At 38.6% G+C, this 23,644-nt stretch overlaps 3 protein-coding genes across 3 annotated transcripts; all 3 read right to left on the bottom strand.

The window, feature by feature from the left end:
• Nucleotides 1–9,287: 9,287 nt before the first annotated feature.
• LOC101295079 lies at nucleotides 9,288–12,101 on the bottom strand. The gene is made up of 8 exons (XM_004288308.1): nucleotides 11,715–12,101; nucleotides 11,567–11,600; nucleotides 11,322–11,444; nucleotides 10,984–11,073; nucleotides 10,826–10,891; nucleotides 10,611–10,702; nucleotides 9,653–9,700; nucleotides 9,288–9,532 (listed from the first exon to the last, which is right to left on the bottom strand). The coding sequence occupies exons 1-8, from the start codon at nucleotides 11,981–11,983 to the stop codon at nucleotides 9,412–9,414; spliced, it is 843 nt and encodes a 280-aa protein (XP_004288356.1). The 5' UTR covers nucleotides 11,984–12,101; the 3' UTR covers nucleotides 9,288–9,411.
• A 661-nt stretch (nucleotides 12,102–12,762) lies between these two features.
• Nucleotides 12,763–18,984, bottom strand: LOC101294504 (NADP-dependent alkenal double bond reductase P2-like). Its single transcript, XM_004288306.1, has 5 exons — nucleotides 18,748–18,984; nucleotides 18,466–18,643; nucleotides 13,722–13,888; nucleotides 13,384–13,466; nucleotides 12,763–13,144 (listed from the first exon to the last, which is right to left on the bottom strand). The coding sequence occupies exons 1-5, from the start codon at nucleotides 18,982–18,984 to the stop codon at nucleotides 12,763–12,765; spliced, it is 1,047 nt and encodes a 348-aa protein (XP_004288354.1).
• Nucleotides 18,985–20,328: 1,344 nt separating this feature from the next.
• Nucleotides 20,329–23,213, bottom strand: LOC101294794. Its single transcript, XM_004288307.1, has 8 exons — nucleotides 22,867–23,213; nucleotides 22,184–22,217; nucleotides 21,747–21,947; nucleotides 21,467–21,556; nucleotides 21,257–21,322; nucleotides 21,065–21,156; nucleotides 20,907–20,954; nucleotides 20,329–20,826 (listed from the first exon to the last, which is right to left on the bottom strand). The coding sequence occupies exons 1-8, from the start codon at nucleotides 23,208–23,210 to the stop codon at nucleotides 20,709–20,711; spliced, it is 993 nt and encodes a 330-aa protein (XP_004288355.1). The 5' UTR covers nucleotides 23,211–23,213; the 3' UTR covers nucleotides 20,329–20,708.
• Between the last annotated feature and the right edge of the window lie 431 nt (nucleotides 23,214–23,644).

Raw genomic sequence — 23,644 nt, 5'->3', positions numbered from 1 at the left:
TATATATACCCCATCAAAATTCCATTAGAATAATATAAAACTCAACTTATGCAAATCATCAAACATGTATTCTTTCACCTTGAACCCAAATTTACTAAACATTCTAACTTAGATTTACTATGGACACCCATTTTAACTAAAACCAAATCTCAAATCCATACATAACACTCCAATATCCACTTCAATGCATAAGCACAATCCAACAACTGTCTAATAGTAATATTCCGATACCCGGTTATTAATTTAACCGTTAATATCGTTAATCTTCAGAAAATCCGAAATCTAACCAACCTTATTCCAAAAATTGCTAACTTTCCACCAATGGGCTTCTCTCATTTTTAGCAATTTAATAAGCATGAAAAACTGCCCAAAAAGTGGCAGCACCGCCGCCGACGACGACAGCCGGCCGGTGGCCAAACTCCGACCACCTCCAATTATCACCAAAATTTGACAGAACCTTTCTCTCAACCCACATAACAACTTCCTAGAAGAAGTCGAAGACCAATTCTAAGCCTAAACAGGTCGATCAAATTAAAACACAATAAAGAACCCTAGAGCTTCAATTATACATTTCACCCTAACAAGATCGAATTAGACCAATTCCTTTTGAGGGATTACTCACCTTGAAGAGAGCTACAAGATGAGCCAAGAATCACGAACTTTGATGGCCGGAGGAGCAATTTCCGGCGAGTGGACCATCCGGCGTTTCGGCGGGATTACTCACGTCCGGCGGCGTCACCGACCCTGTCACCGGCCCAAGAAGAAAAAGGGGGCGACAAGGGTCCGAACGGGATTAGTCCGGCGATCTCTGGTGGCCGGACGGCGGCAGGTGATGGTGGTTGAGCTGGCCGGTCCGGGGAAACTCGGCGGTCCGGGGAAACTCGGGAGGGAGGAGAGAGGAAGGAAAGAGAGTGGGGTGTGTGTTGGGCTGCTCCACACACCCGGTCCAACTTTAATACCCACACCCAAAATAAAGCCTATCAAAAATTTACCCCCAACCAACATAGTAACTTTCGTTTTTAGACCATAACTTCTTTATACGAACTCCGATTTAAACGTGCCACGTGTCCACGAGCTCGTATTAATGTCCTCTACGACTTCCATGAAGGAAGATTTCCCAAATTATCGACTTAACGAAAATTCAACTTTCTGGGTCATTTACGGTAAAACGGTTACAAGAAACAATAATTGAAAATTTACTGTAAACTTCATAAATTCACAGAACATAGCTCGTCGCTCCGGAAAATAATAATCCGGGCATACCGGTGAGCTCGTATAAACGTGTGCCACGACTTCGAAGTTTTAAATCCACTATTTACCGTTTTTAGAAAAACTCGAAAACAAACTCGCGTAGTCACTATTTAAATCCCCAAGCGCGAATAAAGAAAATCCACGGAAGTTCATAACCCCAAACAGTAACCTTTTAGGTACGGGGTATTACATCGTGAGAGAGGCTCTGGCGGCTAGCAGAGGTGTCATCGCTGCCATGGATTGTGGTAGGCGATTTTAATGAGGTCATTTCCAATACGGAGAAGGAGGGAGGGGCTCCTCGTTGTGGTAAACAAATGCTTAACTTCAGTGAGGCTTTGTATGATGCCAAGTTGATTGATGCAGGGTTCATTGGCGTTCCATTTACTTGGCAGGGTGGAGGTGTGCGGTGTCGTTTAGATAGAGATGTGGCTAACCCTTCTTGGTTCGATACTTTCCCGCTGCTAGGGTTTTGCACTTGCCACCAATTCATGGAGATCACATCCCTCTGTTGGTTGGTGTTTTTGTGGATGTTCAGCCGGGAAGGGTACCTTTTAAGTATTGTTTCTGATTTGAGTCGTCATGGACAAACTTAGGAGCGTGCAAGACTGTGATTGAGGAGTGGGCATCTGCTGCTCAAAGTGGTGTGCCTATGTACCAGATGGTTCAAAAAATTTCTAAAACCCGAATGGCTTTGAATGTATGGCAACGTTCAACATTTGGGAATAGGAAAAGGGAGATCAAGTTGATTCGATATAGACTTGAGGAGCTGTTCCATCTTCCTCTCTTTGATGTCCATCAATCAGAGTATGCAGAATTATTAAGCAAACTGGAAGTATTGTTGGAGGAAGAACACGTTTATTGGAAACAGAGGGCCAAGGTCCAATGGTTATCTGATGGTGATAAAAATAAAAAATTCTTTCACCGGAAAGCTTCTAATCGAAGAGCCAAGAATCGTCTCCAAAGTCTGTTTGATAATGGAGGTGTTTGGCAATCGGCAACAGAAGGTATGGAGAAGGTTATCCTTGACTATTTCCATTCTATGTATGCAACTGCAACGTTGGATGAGAACCATATGCATTCAGTAGTAGATTTACTACAACCCTATGTTACAGTATATATGAATTTGGAACTATGTGCGGAATATTCGGATGAAGAAATTCATGCAGCTTTATTTCAAATGTATCCCACAAAGTCACCAGGGCCAAATGGAATGCCGCCTGAGTTTTTTTTCAGAAGTACTGGGATACAATCGGTAATGATGTTTGTGTTGCAGTTAAAAATTTCCTAAATACTAGACTGTTGTTGAAAGCTGTTAATTATATGCATGTTTGCTTGATTCCGAAGGTTGCTAATCCTACCCAGGTTTCTGATCTTCGTCCGATAGCTTTGTGCAATGTTCTTTATAAGATATGTTCCAAGGTTATAGCTAATAGATTGAAGAAGCACCTGATAGCTATTATTTATCCATTCCAGAGCGCCTTTATTCCTGGTAGACAAATTACAGATAATTCTTTGATTGCTACTAAGGTGTCTCATTTTATTAATTTTGATCCTTCGGAAGGAGTTATGTCTCTTAAATTGGATATGAGTAAGGCATATGATCAGATGAAGTGGTCTTTTTTGGAGGCAGTTCTTATTCGGTTGGGGTTTAGCAGGAGTTGGGTTAAGATTGTTATGCAGTGTGTTTCAACGGTTAAATATTCGTTTATGATTAGGTAAGTTAAAACAAGTTTTCTTATTATATGATTATTTTTAAGGTTCATGTGATCATAATGTTTTTGGCTATTGACAGATTATTCTTGTGGGGATATCTATGTTTGTTCGTAGAAATATATTTATGTGGAAGGATATAATTTTTATGATGTGCTCCTTGTGTTGATTGATGATGATTTTATTATATTGTGATTTGTGGTTTAGATAGTCAAACCGGGTTCCAAGCTTTTAATCGGGTGATTGGTTACGGTTATGATGATTCTACTCTATTGTGATTTGTTGTTCAAATAGTCAAACCGGGTTCCAAGCCTTTAATCGGATGATTGATTACGGTTATGATGCTATTATTATTTTGTGATTTGATATTGGACAGTCAAACTGGGTTCCAAGCCTTTGGCCGGGTGATTGGTTACGGTTAGGAATAGAGCTCTAGTCTGTCTGTCGGTGTAGGTCATGGGAGGTACCTGAAGGTATCTGGGACCCATGGGTACATAAATTGTTATTATAGGTCATGAGAGGTATTTATTAATATATGGGACTCATGGGTACATGTGTTTGTTGTAGGTTATGAGAGATACCTTATTGGTATCTGGGACTCATAGGTACATGTATATTTGTAAAAGTATTGGTTATGTGGTTTTAACATTGTTCTTAATTGTTGTTAATTAAATTCTTTTTTTTGAGTATCTCCTGAACTATGCTTAATGCAGAAGATTCTTCAATCTTATTTGTGTGATTTTTAGTGGAATTCCTGAACTATCATTTTTGTAGGATTCACTTATGATTTTGATTGTTTTGGGAATTGTTGTGTTTTCTTATTTACTCTATTTTGAATTTTCTTGTTTGAGGCAAATCCTGAACGAAGTTCTACAACAGGAATTACCGGTTTTATCTTATGTGATGTTGGGTTGAGTTATTTTTGGGAGTTACTCATATGGTTTGTTAGCTTACCGGGTTTGTTGTTTACAACCCGGTGCACCAATTCATGGTGTAGGGGTTAGACCTGCAGGTGATGATCAACAAGGTTGAGGTAGAAGCATAGTGGCTGGGTTTTAGACGATATACATTTTATTTGTATATTTTGGCAGTTGTTCTTAAGCTCATGTGAGCGTCTTCATTTTTACTAGACTTTCCAAGTTGTTGTAAATAAGGAGATGTAATGTTTAACTCAGCTGTTGAGTTTTGTTGACATTTACTTTTCCAGCATTTGAGTTTAGTTTGGGAGTTGTTGAGCAGGTTTTGGGAGTGATTTTTTGAGATATATCATGCCCAGATTTTTGAAAATTATCCTTCGAAAATTGGGTGTGACATTCTCACATGTAGTCGTTCATATCTTTTCTTCTAACTTCTTGTGATCTAGTTAGATATGTGGGGGTGAACGTCTGAATGTGTTTAGAACACAATAAGATTACATGTAGCTTAGCAACCCGTATATAGTTATATATAGAGTTGTGAACTGAAGTTAGTTGATCTAGCGATCTTGCCAAAAGATTCTAAAATACCTAATGAGCACGTGGGTATATAGTTAGGAAACATGTACCTAACTAGAACATGATTTTGCACCTAAAGGTACTCAAATACCTAATGAGCACTTAGGAGACATGAACATGGTTTTACGCCTAATGGTACTCAAATACCTAAAGGCATCTCAAGCCATTGTCCTATAACCTATACCCAAATTTAAAATTTGACTCACCCAAACCAATTTTTTCATATGAGTTTTGCATCTCCAACCCAAATTGTCAAAACCTAAACCCAACCATGCGGGGACCACTCAATTGGTGAGTGTGAAATTTATGATTCCTTCTAAATATACAATCGAGTCAAAAAAGACATTTTATAGGTTTAAATCTATTTTGGCTCAAGTTGTACATATTTGGGTTGGAGATGTAAAATTGAAAAAGCTAAACCTATTATAGGTTTTAGGACAAGGGTTAAAGAGAACCTTATGAGCACATGAGTATATACTTAGGAGGCATGCATGTACCTAACTAAAACATGGTTATACACCTAAAGGTACTCAAATACCTAAGAGACTTGTTTGTTGTCAAGGGATTTCGTTGTTAAGAGTTAGAGTTTTTCATAATCAAATCTAGTCAATTTGAGACGAAGATAAAATAATATACATCTTCTTCAATTAAAAGGATACCTCTCGTCCTTAAGTGGCTCCGCCAATAGTTCCATGGTTGGTAACTCCTCTTGTTCCCCTGTTTGATATAGAAGCTTCTACTGCAATGACCGCGGCAGTCGCCGCTCTCGTAACCCTTACTTTGGCAAGCAGCCAAACGACCGTCCCAATCTTTCGAGCGAGTTACGTTGAACTTGAGGCTGTGAGTCTCACAAATTCTTGCGTGTATCGAAAACCAAACTTTCCTACCAACAACTCAATATGGCCCTACATTACAAACACACACTTTAACATTATATATTCACATAAAAAAGGTCATGCCCATCTAGCAATAGAGATTAAAACAGTAAGCAAATATAAGAAGGATGTAGATAATATATATTGAAACCAGTATCCACTGCAACGTTAGGTTGATGTAATCACTGCAACGTTAGGTTGATGTAATCAATATGGAAAGGAATGCAAACGGAAATAAGCTAGAAAGAAAAATGGTCCTCAAAGGAAGGAAAAATAGGTAGGGAAGTGGTTCCACCCAACCCACCCCATGAAACCATTTTCCCTTTTAAATTTCTACATTTATTACAACCGTTTTTGTTTACTAAATTATCCGTAATCAAATTATTAAATCTCATCTTCACCACTTGACTTTCAAAACTGATACGATTTTGTTATCTTTCCTTACAAGTGCCAAGCACCAGAAATGAAAACTGATAGGAATTACAATTTCCCATGCCCATGAAAAATTCAAAGAACAGATTACATTTCTCTTTCTTTCCGTGATCCAAACAAGGGAATGCATGACGGCGATGAAGAAAATCGTAAATTCTCACATGTAGTCGTTCATATCTTCTCTTCTAACTTCTTGTTATCTCGTTTGATATGTGGAGGTGAACGTATGAATGTGTTTAGAACACAGTAAGATTACAATGTAGCTTACCAACCCTTATATAGTTATATATAGAGTTGTGAATTGAAGTTAGTTGATCTAGCGTTCTAGCCAAAAGGTTCTAAAATACCTAATGAGCACATGTGTATATAGTTAGGAAATATGTACCTAACTAGAACATGATTTTGCACCTAAAGATACTAAAATACCTAATGAGCACATGGGTATATAGTTAGAAAACATTTACATAACTAGAACATGATTTTGCACCTAAAGGTACTCAAATACCTAATGAGCACTTAGGAGATATGAACCTAGCTAGAACATGGTCTTACGCCCTATAGTACTTAAATACCTAAAGGCATCTCAAGCCATTGTCTTATAACCTATACCCAAATTTAAAATTTGTCTCACCCAAGCCAATTTTTTCATATGAGGGCATCTCCAACAACCCTACCTAAAACTCATACTCAAACTCATTTTTTGACTCACCTAAACCCATTACTATTCAAACTCATATTTCATCTCCAACCATTATGTGAAAACCCATACTCATACTCATTCTCAAATTTAAATCATTTTATTTAATTATTTACTGTTGGAAGCCAATAAATATAACACATAGTGAGAGGACCCACTTGCTCATCCCATCAACTACATGTAGAGCGCGTGAGCCACAATTATCTAGTTTTTTTTCATTTTTTAGTGCACGTATAATACACTTCCTCACTTTGCGTGTCCATGTCCTAGCCTTCTCCCTTCTTCACATGTCTCTCTCTTCTCATGGGTCCCGCACCAATGAAATGAGTTTCCTTCCAAGGAGTTGACCCAAAATGGGTCACTTGGTTAGTAGGAACCCATTTATGGGTTTGAGTTTTAATGGTTGGAGAAGAAATATTTTGGGTATGGGTTTTGTGACCCTTGTTGGAGATTGCATCTCACCCAAATTGTTAAAACCTAAACCAAACCATGCGGGGACCACTCAATTGGTGAGTGTGAAATTTATGATTCCTTCTAAATATACAATTGAGTCAAAAAGGAACATTCTTAGGTTTAAATCTATTTTGCCTCAAGTTGTATTTGGGTTGGAGATGCAAAATTGAAAAAGCTAAACCTATTATAGGTATTAGCACAAGGGTTAAAGATAACCTTATGAGCACATGAGTATATACTTAGGAGACATGTACCTAATTAAAACATGGTTATACACCTAAAGGTACTCAAATACCTAAGAGACTTGTTTGTTGTCAAGGGATTTCGTTGTTAGAGCTAGGGTTTTTCATAATCAAATCTAGTCAATTTGAGACGAAGATAAAAGAATATACATATTCTTCAATTAAAAAGATACCTCTAGTCCTTAAGTGGCTCCACCAATAGTTCCATGGTTGGTAACTCCTCTTGTTCCCCTGTTTGATATAGAAGCTTCTGTTGCTACGACCATGGCGATCACCACTCTCGTAACCCTCACTTCGGCAAGCAGACAAACAATCGTCCCAATCTTTTGAGCGAGTTACGTTGAACTTGAGGCTGTGAGTCTCACAACTTCTTGCGTGTGTCGGAAACCAAACTTTCCTACTAACTCAATATGGCCCTACATTACAAACACACACTTTAGTCTAATATATATATATATATATATATATATATATATATATATATATTTTCACACAAAAAAGGTCATGACCATCTAGCGATAGAGATTAAAACAGTAAGCAAATATCAGAAGGATGTAGATAATATTTAAACCAATATCCATTGCCACGTTCGGTTGACGTAATCAATACATTGGGAAAGGAAAGTGGTTCCTTTCCATTGTCTAGATGCCAACGAAAATAAGTTAGAAAGGAAAATGGTCCCCATAAGTAGGGAAGTGATTTCACCCAACCCACCCCAAGAAATTGTTTTCCCTTTTAATTTTCTACATTTATTATTACAACCGTTTTTGTTTACTAAATTATCCTTACTCAAATTATTATATCTCATTTTTATCCACATGACTTTTAAAACTGATAAGATTTTGTTATCTTTCCAAGAGCATCTCCAGCAACAGAGTTAAATTTATTACTAAATTTGTCAACATTTAGATTTAAAATAGCAATTTTTAAACTTTTGCTCCAGCAGTATTGTTAAATTGTATACATTAGCTAAGTTTTAGTTAATTGTCTCCCCAAGATTGATAAATTTATCAATTTTCTCTATCAATTTCTAAATTTATCAACTTCTTAAGTATACTGCTGGACCAAAGATTCATTTAAAAATTGATAAATCTCTAATTTTTTTCAATTTATCAATGCTGCTGGAGATGCTCATGAAAGAAAAACTGATAGGAATTACAATTTCCCATGCCCATGAAAAATTCAAAGAATAGATTACATTAAGCAATTTTAAGGTCTTAACAGCTTACGTTAACCATAAGAAATTTCACATATAGTGGGTGCTCAGAGTAAAAAAGATGAGAGCTCTTCTCTCTCTGTACCCGTGGTGACCGACCCTAGATCTAGGGTTTGGTTCATCACGAATTTTGGCTGCTGTTGAGAGTCTCTCCCTTTGTCTAGCCTGCAAGTCACCTTCTTTTATGTTGAGAGTCTCTCCCTCAGTTCAACCTGTGGGTTTGGTTTTTCGGTTCTTCTCGCTCTGTCGTTCTCACTATGGTGGTAGCGAGGGGATTGGCCGGGATGGTATGGGAGATCAAAGCCGATCCTCTGGTGGCGGTTTTCGAGCGCCAATAAGGATCTGGGACGTGGGCTCTGGACTCTCTATTTCTCTGAGATGGAGGAACCGTGGCGATTAGAGGTTGTTAGGGGTTGATGGTTGGGTTCCAGGGTCCGGCTGTGTCGGTGGAGGACGTGTGAAGGCTGCCTCATTTGGGGTAACTCCTCTCGTAACCCTCACTTTGACAAGCAGACAAACAACCGTCCCAATCTTTCGAGCGAGTTACATTGAACTTGAGATTGTGAGTCTCACAAGTTCCTGCATATTTCGGAAACCAAACTTTCCTACCAACAACTCAATATGACCCTACTTGCATTTATGTCATTTAATACTCGCAGCATTTCACTAACACGACATTATAACACGAAGACTAACAGTTCTCCGCTGCAACACGCGGGCACATCACCTAGTAAACTAAATACAAATCAAGCCTCTCACACCAGTTAGAATGCTCAACACACATGGAACATTGAGCCTAAATTCTTAAATGATTTTAATTGTGATATGGAGCTAGCTCTTTCCCTTCTTTCCCCTGTATATTGTGATGGGGGGTTATGGGATATATATATATATATATATATATGTATGTATAAGCATGAAAAATCAGGGGGAGAGTTCGATAATTATTGTACATACAAAAACTGAGCATGAAAATTGAGCTCTGACTGTCACTAGAACTCTAGAATTTTGTCTGCAGCCACTTAGTATGTCAAATCTGAGCTCATGAATGCAACCTTACAAATGCACGGGGAAACAATCTGGTAAAAATTGAACATTTTGCCTTCACGACCAATGTATATATCCAATAACATGGAATATGAACCAATGCCAACCCGAAATAACTGCAGGAATGAATACGCAGAATAAAGTTCAGAGTTAAAATCTTGATTCTTTCTTTGTTTATTGGTAACTGAAGATGATTAAAATGGGCAGAAACGTATCAGAGTTGGTGCACAACATACCATACAGGCGCCCAAGGTGTATTTAGCTCGAGGAAAGGATATGGCCACCTGAGAGAGACACAGAGAGAGGGAGAGAATATATACATGTTAGACTAATTTCACTAGCTAAGATTTTATTTACAAACCAGTGGTATGCCAGCCATGGTGAATTAAGTCACAATCTATTCAGGAGAAGGAGGAAATTGCTGGCTGGGGAGAAAGCTGGTAATGAGTAATGATATGGAGGATATACTATTAATGTTCCTTGTGCAAAGTGCGAAGGATCCGGAGAAAATGACTGACAAATACCCTAATATCTAAGTGATATAGTTCTGAATTTTATGATTGCTGGCAAAGATACAAGTGCATATGCACTCTCATGGTTCTTCTACGTGCTCAGCAAGAACAAATACAGGAAAAAGTTGCACAAGAAGTGAGGGATATTGTTGGTCTGAATCATGAAGCCAACATTGATGAATTTGTGGTCAATATAATTGGTGCGGCTCTTGATGAAATGCACTATCTTCATGCAACTCAAACTGAGACTTTGAGGCTATATCCTGCAGTTCCCCTGGTATGTATGTAGGTATAATGGATGCATACTCAAAGATCCAATTAAACACTTCCAAAAGAAACTCTTGTAACTGTTTTTGAAGAAGTCGAACATCAGATCTAATTGGAAAAAAAAAAAACCATGGTGACTTAAGTGACAATGACAATGATCAGGACGACTGCAATTTTGGTCCTGTGTATTGAATTTTCCAATTATGCAATTTTACAATTCATCAAATTCCTTCAGAGATCAAGATCTTTCTATCTTTCTGTGTTTAACAATCTTAGTATCTCTTAATGGCAAAGCAGCGGACCAAAATTGCCGCATTCCAAACAGACGAATCAAATGGAAATTTTCATACACAACCAAGACATTAATCTTTCCATAATAGGTACTAGAAAAAGAAAAAGAAAAAGGAATGCTTACCAGTCAACACCAAGGGCGTGAATGGTCCATTGGAAAGTGATGTAGAGGCAGCTAAAGAGCACAAAATATGCAAACCCTAACGATGAAAATGGCTGAGAACAAGATTGACTTAAAAGTATGAGGCAAGATCGAGCATATATTGCACACAGTAAACAATTTGGTAATGAGGATACAAGTTGTACAACTTTACAAGCAAGATAGGATTTACAACTTACAAGTCTATTGAGAGCAGTATCCACAATAAGGAAACCGGCATTTACAGCATGCATAGCTCCTATCAACTGCCAACCACAGATATCGCAGCAAGTTAAGAGGACTTATACTGGCTTTTAAGAACTCAGTGTGCTTAAAAATCAGACTGGGAAAGACTCACCAGGGTCATTTCAAATTCCATGCTAGTTAGAAATGGAACTATGAGACACCAGAACACTATATCTGTTAGCATAGAAGCACCTGCACTTGTCTGTTTAGTTTGCAAAAACATCCTCAAAGCTTCAGGTCTTCAGTTACCACTAAGTAATTGTGATCAAGTGATCAAAAGTTTTAGAACTCTTCAACCAAGATAGATGCAGCCCACAAAACATGCCCAGAATAGCGTCAAAGTATATCTGAATCTTAATCTCTTGCTATTGATCATTTATACCACAGATCGAAAAACTTGGAACCAATAATTCAATTAGCACTAAGATGATGAGAAAGTAAGGGACTAACCAGATACATAATCTGCATTACATTTCCAAAGAACCCTGCTTTTTGTTGGCTTTTTGACTTGGGTTTCCCCTTCAATTCATTCCTTGCAACAAAACATCCATGAGCAGATATAATTGTCCCCAGCTGCAAACAGAAATCTATATCATAAGATTAACAGCTTCCTAATTTGAATTAATAGCAGTAGTTTTAGCTAATTCAGTCAGTAAAACTGCTGACAGAAAAAGGTTCAATTAAGCTTATCATACCCCAAAATAAAGAGTGACCAGTATAAAAGTCCACCTGCAAGCCAAATTGTACCAAAAGACCACATAAATTACTTGGTGAAGTCTGAAATTACAAAATCTGACAATCTCAAGTTCTCAACAAGCAGTGAAGAAGTATGGATCAACTTACTGGGTGTAGAAAACGAGTGTGAAAACTGGGAATAAGGCCAAAAAATCGTAGAGCATTTTGGCCATGCAAAGGAAAGCGAAGGCCCTGTAGAACAGAAGCCAAATAGGATCCACTGATTTCCAACATGTACTCCACAAGTCAACAGAATTCAGAGGTTCTTGCTTTGAATTCCTGACATATTTGAGAGCTAGAATTGAAGGACCTGCAATGATCACAGCACAAAGTCCCACTTGCCACTGAAGCCAGTAGCCAAGGCCTTGGGCAGACATGTCTGAAGGCTGAAGCAACTGCAGGAGCTCAGACAAGAGACCAAGGAATATCTTGGAGGCACAGAAATGGAGGGAGAACCAGAACCCTCCAAGTACGTGGGGACGAGAGTGTGAGGATAGGTAGTTGAAATGGAAGACAGAGTGATGCAGGACAAGAAGTAGTAATAAAAAATTATTGAGTAAGAAAGGGAGGTGGCAAATGTTGAAAGTCTTGGTAGGCACGCTGGTTTTTCTGCTTATTCTCTTCACACTTCACTGCTTACCTCATTTCAGTTAAATCATATACTCAAAACGTGAAAACACTCTTTTAACCACAAAAACGCACCAATTGACTGAGGAGTTGAATTATAATATTTTCCTCAAAGAAAAATTTAGGCCGGCCTAATTTGAGACCATGCTTTGCACTAAACTCTGCTTTCAACTGTCTTATCATGTTATGGTCTACGTCTACCTACATGAGTCACTTCGTATGTACAAGGATCGAGTCATTTCAAACACTGCTAATGTCTTGTATCGAAAAAAAAAAAAAACTACAAATGTCTTTCAAACTGTGAATGCATTCATATGATTTCCACATATCAGAGATCGCATATCGTTTATATCTTCATACTTCATAAGCGTAAATATAATAGTTGATAGCCACAGCTCTCGTCAACGCAAAATGCAATAAACCAGAGCGAGCTGAACCATTCCCCATACAAGTTCTTAATATACGTCTAGGTGCACACTTCAGATGCTTAAACAACTTAAGAAGTATCTGGATGGAGATGGATGAGTAATCACTCCCTGGAAACTAGAACCACCTGCTTTCCCACATTGCGGCCAGCAAAGAGCCCCATTAGAGCCGCCGGAGCGTTCTCAAGGCCTTCAAGTACATCTTCCACATATGTAATCTTCCCTTCTTTTATGTAAGGCAACATAGTTTCAAGAAACTTTCCATACAGATGATAGTAACTGAAGACCCGGAATCCTTCCATGCGGACCTGCTTAACAATCAGAGACATCAGATTATGGATGCCTTCAGGTCGCTCCAGCTGGTTATACTGTGAGATCATCCCACACACTGCTATTCGCCCTTTCAGCCTCATGTTTGGTAGCACTGCATCCAGCATCTTTCCTCCCACATTTTCAAAGTAGATGTCAATCCCATCAGGAAAGTACCTAGAGGTAATCAAACAATACATTTAAACAAGATGTAAATACCCAAAATGTGGCAAATGCTCAGCATCAGACCCTAGCTTGACACTAAATTTTATTTTCCTTCTGTTTCTGGATTCAGGCTCTTATTTATGCATATTGGACAAACTATCCAGTTTAGTGTTCCTAGACTAATTCAGTCAAAGCCTGCGTTAAGCATATTGGATTCTGACTGCTATGAGATATATTACATATGTTCTCACCTTCTTAAAGCTGCATCCATGTCTGGTTCTTCTTTATAGTTGAATGCCTCATCAAATCCAAATTTATTCTTCAGCAAATCAACCTTAGCTCCCAGAAATTGTATATCCACATATTAGCACAGAATCGAAAGTAATAAAGGCAATTGCATACCGGGTATTAAGATGTGGAATGACACCATACAAGTCAATATGGTATACATCACTATGTATAGACAATTTTAGAAAAGATATTACTAGCTAATTTACTATAGACATGTTTAACATTTAACATAAACGATCATGCAATTGAATCACAATTATGGAACCCCAACTAAAGCAGTCATGTTCTAACTGTGCACCTTTTCCTTGCTTCCAGCACTCCCAACAACATAGCAACCTGTCAACTTTGCAAATTGGCCAACAAGCTGACCTACTGCTCCAGATGCAGCTGAAATGTACACCGTCTCTCCTTTCTTAGGGCAGCAAACCTCATAAAAACCAGCATAAGCAGTCATTCCAGGCATACCTATACACATAACATATATATGAATACGTTATCTGCTCATTAATAAGAATGAGCTAATCATCAATATATCAGTAGAAAAAAAAAAAAAAAAAGTAAATGCTCCAACTTAACTCTAAAGTTAATAATGTTGGAGAGGAAAGATCCCACATCAGAAAAATGACAAATAAACATAAGTTATAAGTGGATGAATCAGATCCAATTGTATCAAGGCCTTTTGTGGTTAAAACCCAACACCTTAAAGGTGGTTAAGTTTAGACAATATCGGTACAATAATGTGATCCACAGACCACGTTTATCCCTGTTCTAGTTGGTATTAGAGCGGGTCCCTCTTCAATTATGTCTCCCATCATAATGGGAGAAAGTCTCCTAGCATAATGAGCCCAGATTTGGGTTTATCAAATTGCCATAGGAAAAATTCTGATTGGCCCATACCATACCAAGTGTCTACAGTGGACCTTGGACCGCATACCCCAATTTCCGAAATGAAAATTGGACCGAATCACATAACCGATTTCTAATGTGGGAATTGGACTGAATGAATTCCACATGCATATCCAATTATACCGAGACCTTTTGTGGTTAAAACTCAACACCTTAAAAGGTGGTTAAGTTGGGACAATATCGGTACAATGTGATCCACGGGCCACGTTTGTCCCTGTTAAACAATTAAGTGTTTCGATGAACCCAAATCTGGACTCATTATGCTGGGAGATTTTCTCCCGTTACGTTGGGAGACGTAATTGAAGAAGAACCCGCTTTGATACCAACTGTAACAGGGACAAGCGTGACCCGTGGATCATTATTGCACCGATACTGTCCAAACTTAACCATCTTTAAGGTGTTGAGTTTTAATTACAAAAGATATCAGTACAATTAAGTGTGATTCATCCACTTATAAGTTGTATTTTATTTATCCATTTTCTGATGTGGGATCTGATACGAATTACCTAGGTGTTACTACTAATAGCGGAATTATTAATAGCACTAAGACACATAGGTAACGTAGGTCGAAGAAAATATATTCCTCTCTTATTATTGTCCAAAAGGGTACAATGATTATTGTCTAATGCCTTCTCTCACAATAACACTCTAGCTCTGTGATTCGCTCTCTTCTAAACAGATGTTATCTCTGTTTCCCTCTGGTATAAACAGATGTTGTCTCTGTTTCACTCTGGTGTCTAGAACTAAGCTAGTCACCTCTATTTATAAAGTCTAACTCTATAAATCCTTATCTAACTTGGAAACTACTCATTAACTAAGTTAGACAACTATTCCTTTTCAAGCTAGAAAATTATGTACTTAACTAACTTGGAGAAGGAATCACTAATTCTTAAAAGTTAAAGGATACACCTGTATCATGGCTCCCCCTTTTAGGAACTTAAACTCCCGTTTAAGTTAAAACTGGAGATTAGGAAACTCAAGAGTTCCCTTTTCTTTGCTGAACCATTTAGCTTTGCTTGGAACCTGACCTACACGCCCAATGCGGAACACTGTACGCTCCCCTCAACGCGTCGTAGCCACTTGCTGCTCCAAAATGCAATCTTCTAGCAATGGATCCTCTTTAAGGCACTCTTTACTCAGCCTTAACCATACTAAGCCGCTAATACCAAAGTTACAAGGTACCCGATGTTTATCATGTCTGGCCTTGTACTTTGCTTGTGGCTTCTGCAATTTTGCTTTCTCAACATCTTGACTTGAGTGCCCTTCATGTGGACATGTCAACAAGACAAATTTCCTACAAGCATTGACTAATCTTTTAGCCTGAGTTGCTGCTACCAAGCTTGCCTCTGGTGGGAGTGACGTCGCCCGAATAACGAATCGTTGTCCGTCTTTCGTAAATGTGTACTTCTGAGCCTTCATTTCGTAGATAGCATCTCTATCCCATAAGTAAGGATTTCCTAGAATCACCTGACAAACATCCAATGGCACCACATCGCATGTCACTTCGTTGATGTAAGATTCATGAAGAGCAAACTTGAATCTGCATTGACTGGTAATACTTAGTCCCGTGTCCTTCTGAATCCATCCTAATGGATATGGCCTCGGATGTTTGACCATTTGAAGACCTAACTTTTGAACCAAAGCTTCCGAGATAAGGTTCTTCTGACTTCCCGGATTCACAATGGCATCAACTAAATTGGTCTTCACCTGCAGCTTTACAACAAAAAGCTGCTCCTTGCGGTTCTCGTCGTCGTTCCCTAACTGTGTTCCTGCCATAAGGTTGAGCTTCGCATTTGGTTCTGTCATTCCTGGTACTTCTTTTGCCTCGTTTGTGATTAATGTGGTCTTCTTCCTCTCCTCCTTGTGCCGTAATACTCTTGGCTTAAGGTGAGGGAACTTTACCCAACACTTATCTGCCACATGGCATGTTCCTTCGCAGTAACTGCAAACCAAACATGCTTTCCCATCAGACACACCATTCTTATGCTCTTCCGTTTTGGCATAGGGATCATTCGACTTGCCCACAGTCTGTTTTCCATCTCCCTTGGTTTCGTTCCTCTTGAGCTTCTTCTCAACGGCGATGGCTTTTTCGCTAGCTTCTTCAACGGATTGTACTGTGAACAAACTCAACTCCCTTTGGATGTACTCATGCAGTCCTGCTTTGTACTTCGTAAATACCGAATACTCCGTCAAGGATATATCTAGAACCATAGCTTGATTCTGGAATTCAGTAGTGTACTCTTGTACGGACTGATTGACTTTCTGGCGCAAGTTATGCCACTTGTTCCATCGTTCCTCCAGAAACCCTACTGGATAGAACTTCTTTCTAAGCAATTCTTTGAACCGCTTCCACGACACTACCTTCTCACTACCACTACCAGGACAAGCACTTTAGCCGACGAAAAATTTTCGTCGGCCTGTTATCTTAATTCGTCGGCTAAGAGCCATCGTCGGCTAAGATTTCGTCGGGAAAAGCTCGTCTGTGATGACTTTAGCCGACGAAAAAAAAAAATTTCGTCGGCTATAGTCCCACAGTTTAGCCGACGAAAAACATGTCGTCGGTTTTTTTCCCAGACTTTAGCCGACGAAACAATTAATATATTCGTCGGCTAAAGTGTGTAATAAATAATTAAAAAATAACTATAGCCGACGACATTTACTATATTTCGTCAGCTAAACCTTATAAAAAATTTAAAAAAATAACTATAGCCGACGAAATTTACTATATTTCGTCGGCTAAACCTTAAAAAAAATTTAAAAAAATAACTATAGCCGACGAAATATACTATATTTCGTCGGCTAAACCTTATAAAAAATTAAAAAAAATAACTATAGCAGACGAAACATGCCATAATTCGTCGGCTAAACCTTATAAAAAAAATTAAAAATACTATAGCCGACGAATATAGTGTTTAAATATCGTCGGCTAAAGTTGCTGGGTTTTGAAAAAAAAAACTGCAGAAACTTTCGGCCACCTCCAATCACGACCAAAATTTGACAGAATCTTCGTCTCAACATTTCGAACAACTTTCTAGGTGTTGACAGGTGATCTTCTCTTTCGATCTAAAACGAGGAAAAGTAAAATATGTGTCAAGCCGCTCAATCCAGTCGTCCAACTTGTCCACACTGACGCTGCCGTCATACATCGGGACTTCAATCTTGAAGTCAATCTTCAAGTTTCGAAAAGAACTCCTTCCTTCTTGTTGCGAGGTTTTGCTGGCAGTGTCAAACTCGTCATCTGATCCCGTCTTTGCTTGTTCTTCTTCCGACTCCGAATTCGTTTCCTTCGGCTTCTCCGGTGATTCCTTCAATAGCAACTGTTTGACGAGACCGGTCAATTTTGCAATTGCAGTGTTTGACGCAGCCATCTGCTTCTCCAATGCAGCAAGTCTTTCTTTCTCTGGTGTTTCATCACCCATCTTCTTTCCTCTTGATCTTGTGGTATTTTCCAAAGACACAAGAGATTTTCCTAGCTTTCTGTAAAGTGAACGAGTCAGGACCATACATCACAAGACTCCCCACGGATACGGTTAGCTCTGATTACCAACTTGATACGAATTACCTAGGTGTTACTACTAATAGCGGAATTATTAATAGCACTAAGACACATAGGTAACGTAGGTCGAAGAAAATATATTCCTCTCTTATTATTGTGCAAAAGGGTACAATGATTATTGTCTAATGTCTTCTCTCACAATAACACTCTAGCTCTCTGATTCGCTCTCTTCTAAACAGATGTTGTCTCTGTTTCCCTCTGGTGTAAACAGATGTTGTCTCTGTTTCACTCTGGTGTCTAGAACTAAGCTAGGCACCTCTATTTATAGAGTCTAACTCTATAAATCCTTATCTAACTTGGAAACTACTCATTAACTAAGTTAGACAACTATTCATTTTCAAGCTAGAAAACTATGTACTTAACTAACTTGGAGAAGGAATCACTAATTCTTAAAAGCTAAAGGATACACCTATATCAGGATCTTTCCTCTCTAACAAATAATCCTAATTAATATATAGAATATCAGTAACTCATGAGTATAATAGAGACTAAAGATTTGGGAGATAGGTATGTAAGTGACACAACCAGCAGCTTGTGAAATGATTCAAAAATAGATCGAAAGCTGGAGAAGTAGGCGTACCGAGAACTCCAATATGGTAAGAGAGAGGCACATGATCAATGTGGTGAATCTTAATCAGAAACTCTGTCGTGATGACACTATACTCTTCCCAACCAGTTTGACCCGAAACCAAGTCGCCTGGCTTAAACTTTGGATCCCCAGATTCCAGCACTTTAGCCACTCCAAGACCAACTACAGGCTGCAAGGTTCAAATCAGAACCAAATTTTCTCTAATTAAGTATGTTGATACACAAATGCAGATATCCGAATTTATATTTTCCAAGTTCTCAGAGTATTACTGACCGTGCCGGGCTTGAAGGTTTCGACATAACTGAGTGTGCCGTTCTTGCTCATACGGCCTCGCATATAGGGATCGCAGGACAAGTAGAGGTTCTTGACGAGAAGGCCAGTGGAACCTTCTGGAAGCTTCAGTTTGGTTGTCGTAGTGGTCAATTTCAGGTCGGATTCTTTGGCGTAGCCGGTGACATAGTCTCCGAATATCACCTGCTTGTTCCTCACTTCCGCTACTCCACTGGCCATTTGATTCTCAGCTCTCTCTCTTGAAACAGTAAAGGAAGAAGAGGCGATCGATCGATCGGTGTGAGCAATGCCAAGAAAGACTAGAACGTAATTGCCCTCTTGTTTCTCTCTCAGTCTCTCAATTTATATCTTACCTTACTAGTTAGTAGGGGTGCAGCTCTCTCTGGAATTTTGTTATTGGAATCAAGGGCAAGGACGTCGGAGCATACGTCAACTTCAATGCCGTCCTTGTTAACAAGACGATTCCAGTTTGTTTTTCCAGAAAGAAGGTACGTTTTTCTGGTGGACACATGTATATATCGTGTAATCTTGCTCTTGGCTTCTGTGATGTGATTGACTGTACAAATACTATTTTGAAAACAACGTATCCATTTTTGAACCCTAACTATTAAATACATACAACCAATCCATGGAGATCGATTTAGACTATGCTGTCTATGCATAACGTTTCCAACAGATCGATCAAGAATATAAACAGAAGAATGAAAAAAGTGTAACTATATATATAATTCAAGCGCAAGAAACAGGTAGCCATCTTTCATGTATGTAACAGCCAAATACTAAACTCTACTTGTGCATCCATAGTACATTATCTATCTTGCCAAAAAAAAAAAATCAGATTCTCCAACCAAATGGTTTCCTACATTGCAAAGAACAAAAGCAGAGCCGATAGGGCATTCTCCAGGCCTACAACAACATCTTCCACCTAATTAAGTAATCTTCCATTTTATGAATATACATGTAAAGACCACAAAATAATGGAACATATGTAACATGGTTTTTCCATGACAAAGATATGAGGTCTCTAGTCTCTACTATAGTGAGACCATTCAACATCTTTAGTTTCTTGTATTCGCTCTCTGTTTCAAGAGTTGGGATGGTTTGACCCATTTCTGATTCCTTTATATACTATGCAAGAAAAATTCGCTCTCTGTTTGAAGAGATTAAGGTCTCACACTCAAAGAACTGCCAATACAGTTGCACATAGGCTCGCCTATGAATCTGAGGGCACACAGATATGGTTCCATGGTGGTCCAAACATTGTACCTGACATTCAGTTATTCACAGTTTTGATTGTACTCATTTACTTATGATTGAAAAAATCAACTCGGGTACTGAAAGAGTTCATTGGAGGTTTTTCTTAATTATGAGATTCTTTTTGGAGACGTAGTTGATTAGTAGTAGTGAGAATGAAAGTTATGTAATTTTTGTTTGGCAGCAGTTCTTCTATCAGAATGAATATAGGGAAGAATCAGACAGGGTGAAGAATCATACGACTGTATTTGGCTATTTGCTACTGTTTGTGTCAATTCATTTGGCACAAACCATGAGAATATAGAAAAGAGAGACAATGTGGTTAATCTATAGATAAAGTTCTTATAGACATATGTATTTGGAACCTCACTGGTTTGTGAGATTCCAAGTTTCTTATGAGAAGCACAAGAAAAAAATGAAGATTACAAGTCATGATCGATAAAGACAACTCTTAAGTTTAAAAATAATCTAAACAAGAGTAGCCATGCTATGGGGTGTAGCTTCATAGTGAAACAAAAGCTACAACATTGATCCAACAATTTGAAACACATTGTCGATCGTAGAGTATGAATCACAAATATCCAAAGGGGCATGGATCGGAGCATTGCCTTCTTTATATACACAAGAAAACAATCAAAATTAAAACCACTCCCAATAATATGCAGTACTCTGATCGAGAACACTCTAAACTAGTATGGCCTCACGAAAGCATGAGGAAACAATTTGGGGAAAATTGTGTACTTGGCTTTTATAATCAGCGCAAAAATCCCATAACAAGGGATGTGAATCAAGGCCATACAAAAATACCTGGGGAACAGAAGACATCATCAGAATTTTATGCTAATAAGTAATTTGAAGTGGTGTATGAGAGAGGATAGCTAGCATACCACAATGTAGCCCATGGTGTATCGAGCTCGAGGAACGGATATGGCCACCTGGAACAAACTCAAAATAATGTTATTTCTCTTTAAACACAGGTTCATAGTCATTGTCTCCACATCAGTTAAATCTTTGATACAGAAAAGGTTTTTGAATTATGCATTACCATGGGAAACCAAGGGCATGAATGACCCATTGAAAGATGACATAGAGGCAGCTCCAAAGAACGAAATATGAGAGCCGAAACCAAGGAAATGGCTGAAAGACAAGATAAAAAGACACCATTAATATATAGAGAAAGACATAATACACAAAAACCAGGTGTATGAGTTTCCAAGCTGCCGAATTGAAAACTTACAAGGCTGTTAAGACTGGTGTCCAGAAGAATAAAGAACGCATTCAAAGTATGCATGCAGCCCATCAACTGCCAAACACATATACACGATTGTCAATGATCTAAGGTGCGATGGGAAAAATGGAATACAATAGCAGCAGCAGCATATTATACATGGGAAGGATAAGAATTGTACTATGAGAATTGGATATATTACAAAAAATAGAGTCGCACCACATTGAGGCCGAGGTGAGAAGTTGATAAAAATGGGACGATGACACACCAAAAGACAACGTCCGTGAGGACCACTGCTCCTGCACAAGTCTATTACCAAGACAAATCAGCTTTTCACCATACTTAATATCTCAAACACAAGGCACTGATGAAAATTTCACTGGAATTGTAAACTTCTAGTAGCGTCCGATGTGATAATAATTCAGTAATGTGTGTATAGCAATACATTATTTATTGGACTAGGCTACAGAGTGAAAAATGGACTTCTTGATTAGCCAACCTGGAATGCAATTTGCATGAGATATCCCCAAAATCCTGCTCTGAGTTGAATCTCCTCCTGAGCATAGTGGCTTTGCAATTTGATGGTTCTGTTGTTTCCATTTTGCCTATAAGTATTCTCTTCCAAATCTCTTGTCCCATTTGCAGAGACGGGTTTGTTTGAGGACAACCACCATCCGTAACCAGACACTATGGTCCCCAACTGTACAGAGAAATTAGCAATAAGTAAAGCAGGTACTGATTTGAAATAAGTAGGCAACTATTATATGTTTGAGAATCGAAACCAAAGTTTAAGTACTGTTATTGATACAAATCGACTGTATCTCTTGGTAGAACTCTGCACATCATAGGTTATAAGAACCTAGAGATATTTGTGGTACTGGGAGCTAACAGGTAAAAAGTGAATAATGAGATATGATGTTGTATACTCTGACGTACCCCAAAATACAGCATAACCAATGTGAAAGTCCACCTGCAGATCAACATCAAAAATAAATAAAGGAGATTATTAACAGAACACCAACACATAGGCCAAATATCATCAACAAATGAAAGTGAGTTAGATTCAAGGATCAAAATCTAAGGAGAAACACGTATCGAGAATAAAAAGGTTTGAAGGTTCAAGTTAAATGAGAAAAGTCAAGAACATGAAGATTAATACTAGCCATTGTCAAGAACTTTGTCAGTGTGCAGGTTCTTCAGTGTTCACCATTTTACTAATCACCAGTTTATGATCGATTTATCAACTTTACTTGTCTTTTACGGAGCATTTTGATGTAAGTTTGTAATCGGTTTTATCATGTTTATATGCAGACAGAACGTATCTTAACTTCTTAATCAAACAGCCGCAAGACATGTGCCTCAAGCACATGAGTTGAGAGAATGTTGGGTGAGCTTGAAGTATCATCCTCTCACACAATTGCCTTACAAAATTGATCATAGGTCATACCCTTTCATCAAAACTGCTATATTCCTATCATATCCTTAAGCTAGGATTACTATGGATGCTCACCAATTTACTTTCCAAATCGGGGAATCCGCAAAGTAATACAGAATTAGGAACACAAACTCAGAAACAACAACATGATAGATAGTGGGCATACAAACAGAATCAATCTTACTCGGTGTAGTAAATGAAGATGGAAGCATCCCAGGCCAAAACATCCCAAGCCAAAAAGCCAGCCATGACCAGAAACGAGACGAACCGAAAGGCGAGGAGCCAACCAGGATGAAGCCCTTTCCAGCAACTAGTCCAGAGCTGCGAAGTACTAACATGTCCCTTGGGCAATGCACTCACGAACACCTCCGCATCGGGACGGGTCACCAGAAGGCTCTCGTACACAGTACTGTCTTCGAATCTCTCCGAGGCTCCTTCCTTCTTCCAAATGCCCAACAGAGCCCAAACCATGGCGACGCCTACAATGCCGAAGCAGACGAAGTCGTACCAGTAAACCACGAGTGCCATGGCTCCGGAGATGAAGACGCAGAAATGGGGAAATGGGGCTGAGAAGGGTCATTGTAGAGGCCTAGAGGGTGTTAATTGCTCTTCAGGGGAGGCGTTTCGGTTGATAGTTTGATGGGGAGGACTGGTAGGTTCTGACCGGCGGGTCTCAGTTTTGAGTTCTAGCGGAGTCTTATTGGCACGTTGAAGGCTTTTAGGTGATTTGGTCGGTGATAAAGTATGCCAAAAAGGGCGCAGTAGTAATTCCATAAATTGGGCCCGTAGTTTCGGTGCAACGTTGGTAAGAGCAAGTCCAATATTTTTTATATTTTCTACGTAATAAAGAAGTAAAATTAAATTTAAAAATTTAGTATACCAGATCGAACAGTTTTACCTATTTTAAAGATTTAAATATTTATTATAACAACAATCCTCATTATTACAATATAATAATAAGT

Source organism: Fragaria vesca, linkage group LG1, assembly GCF_000184155.1.
Source record: "Fragaria vesca subsp. vesca linkage group LG1, FraVesHawaii_1.0, whole genome shotgun sequence".
NCBI lineage: Eukaryota > Viridiplantae > Streptophyta > Magnoliopsida > Rosales > Rosaceae > Fragaria > Fragaria vesca.
The sequence above is the reverse complement of the archived record's forward strand: the minus strand, read 5'-3'. Positions and strand labels throughout refer to the sequence as shown.

Coding starts and splice junctions, on each gene's coding strand:
- LOC101295079 (XM_004288308.1), bottom strand. CDS start 11,983: ATGTCTGCCCAAGGCCTTGGCTACTGGCTTCAGTGGCAAGTGGGACTT. Junction 11,601..11,714: donor ACACTCGTTTTCTACACCCA/GTAAGTTGATCC, acceptor TTTGGCTTGCAG/GTGGACTTTTATACTGGTCA. Junction 10,703..10,825: donor ATACTGCTCTCAATAGACTT/GTAAGTTGTAAA, acceptor TCTTGTTCTCAG/CCATTTTCATCGTTAGGGTT.
- LOC101294504 (XM_004288306.1), bottom strand. CDS start 18,984: ATGGCCAGTGGAGTAGCGGAAGTGAGGAACAAGCAGGTGATATTCGGA. Junction 13,467..13,721: donor GTGCTGGAAGCAAGGAAAAG/GTGCACAGTTAG, acceptor CTGGGAGCTAAG/GTTGATTTGCTGAAGAATAA. Junction 13,145..13,383: donor ATGGATGCAGCTTTAAGAAG/GTGAGAACATAT, acceptor GATTACCTCTAG/GTACTTTCCTGATGGGATTG.
- LOC101294794 (XM_004288307.1), bottom strand. CDS start 23,210: ATGGCACTCGTGGTTTACTGGTACGACTTCGTCTGCTTCGGCATTGTA. Junction 20,955..21,064: donor CATGCCCTTGGTTTCCCATG/GTAATGCATAAT, acceptor AGTTTGTTCCAG/GTGGCCATATCCGTTCCTCG. Junction 20,827..20,906: donor ACACCATGGGCTACATTGTG/GTATGCTAGCTA, acceptor TCTGTTCCCCAG/GTATTTTTGTATGGCCTTGA.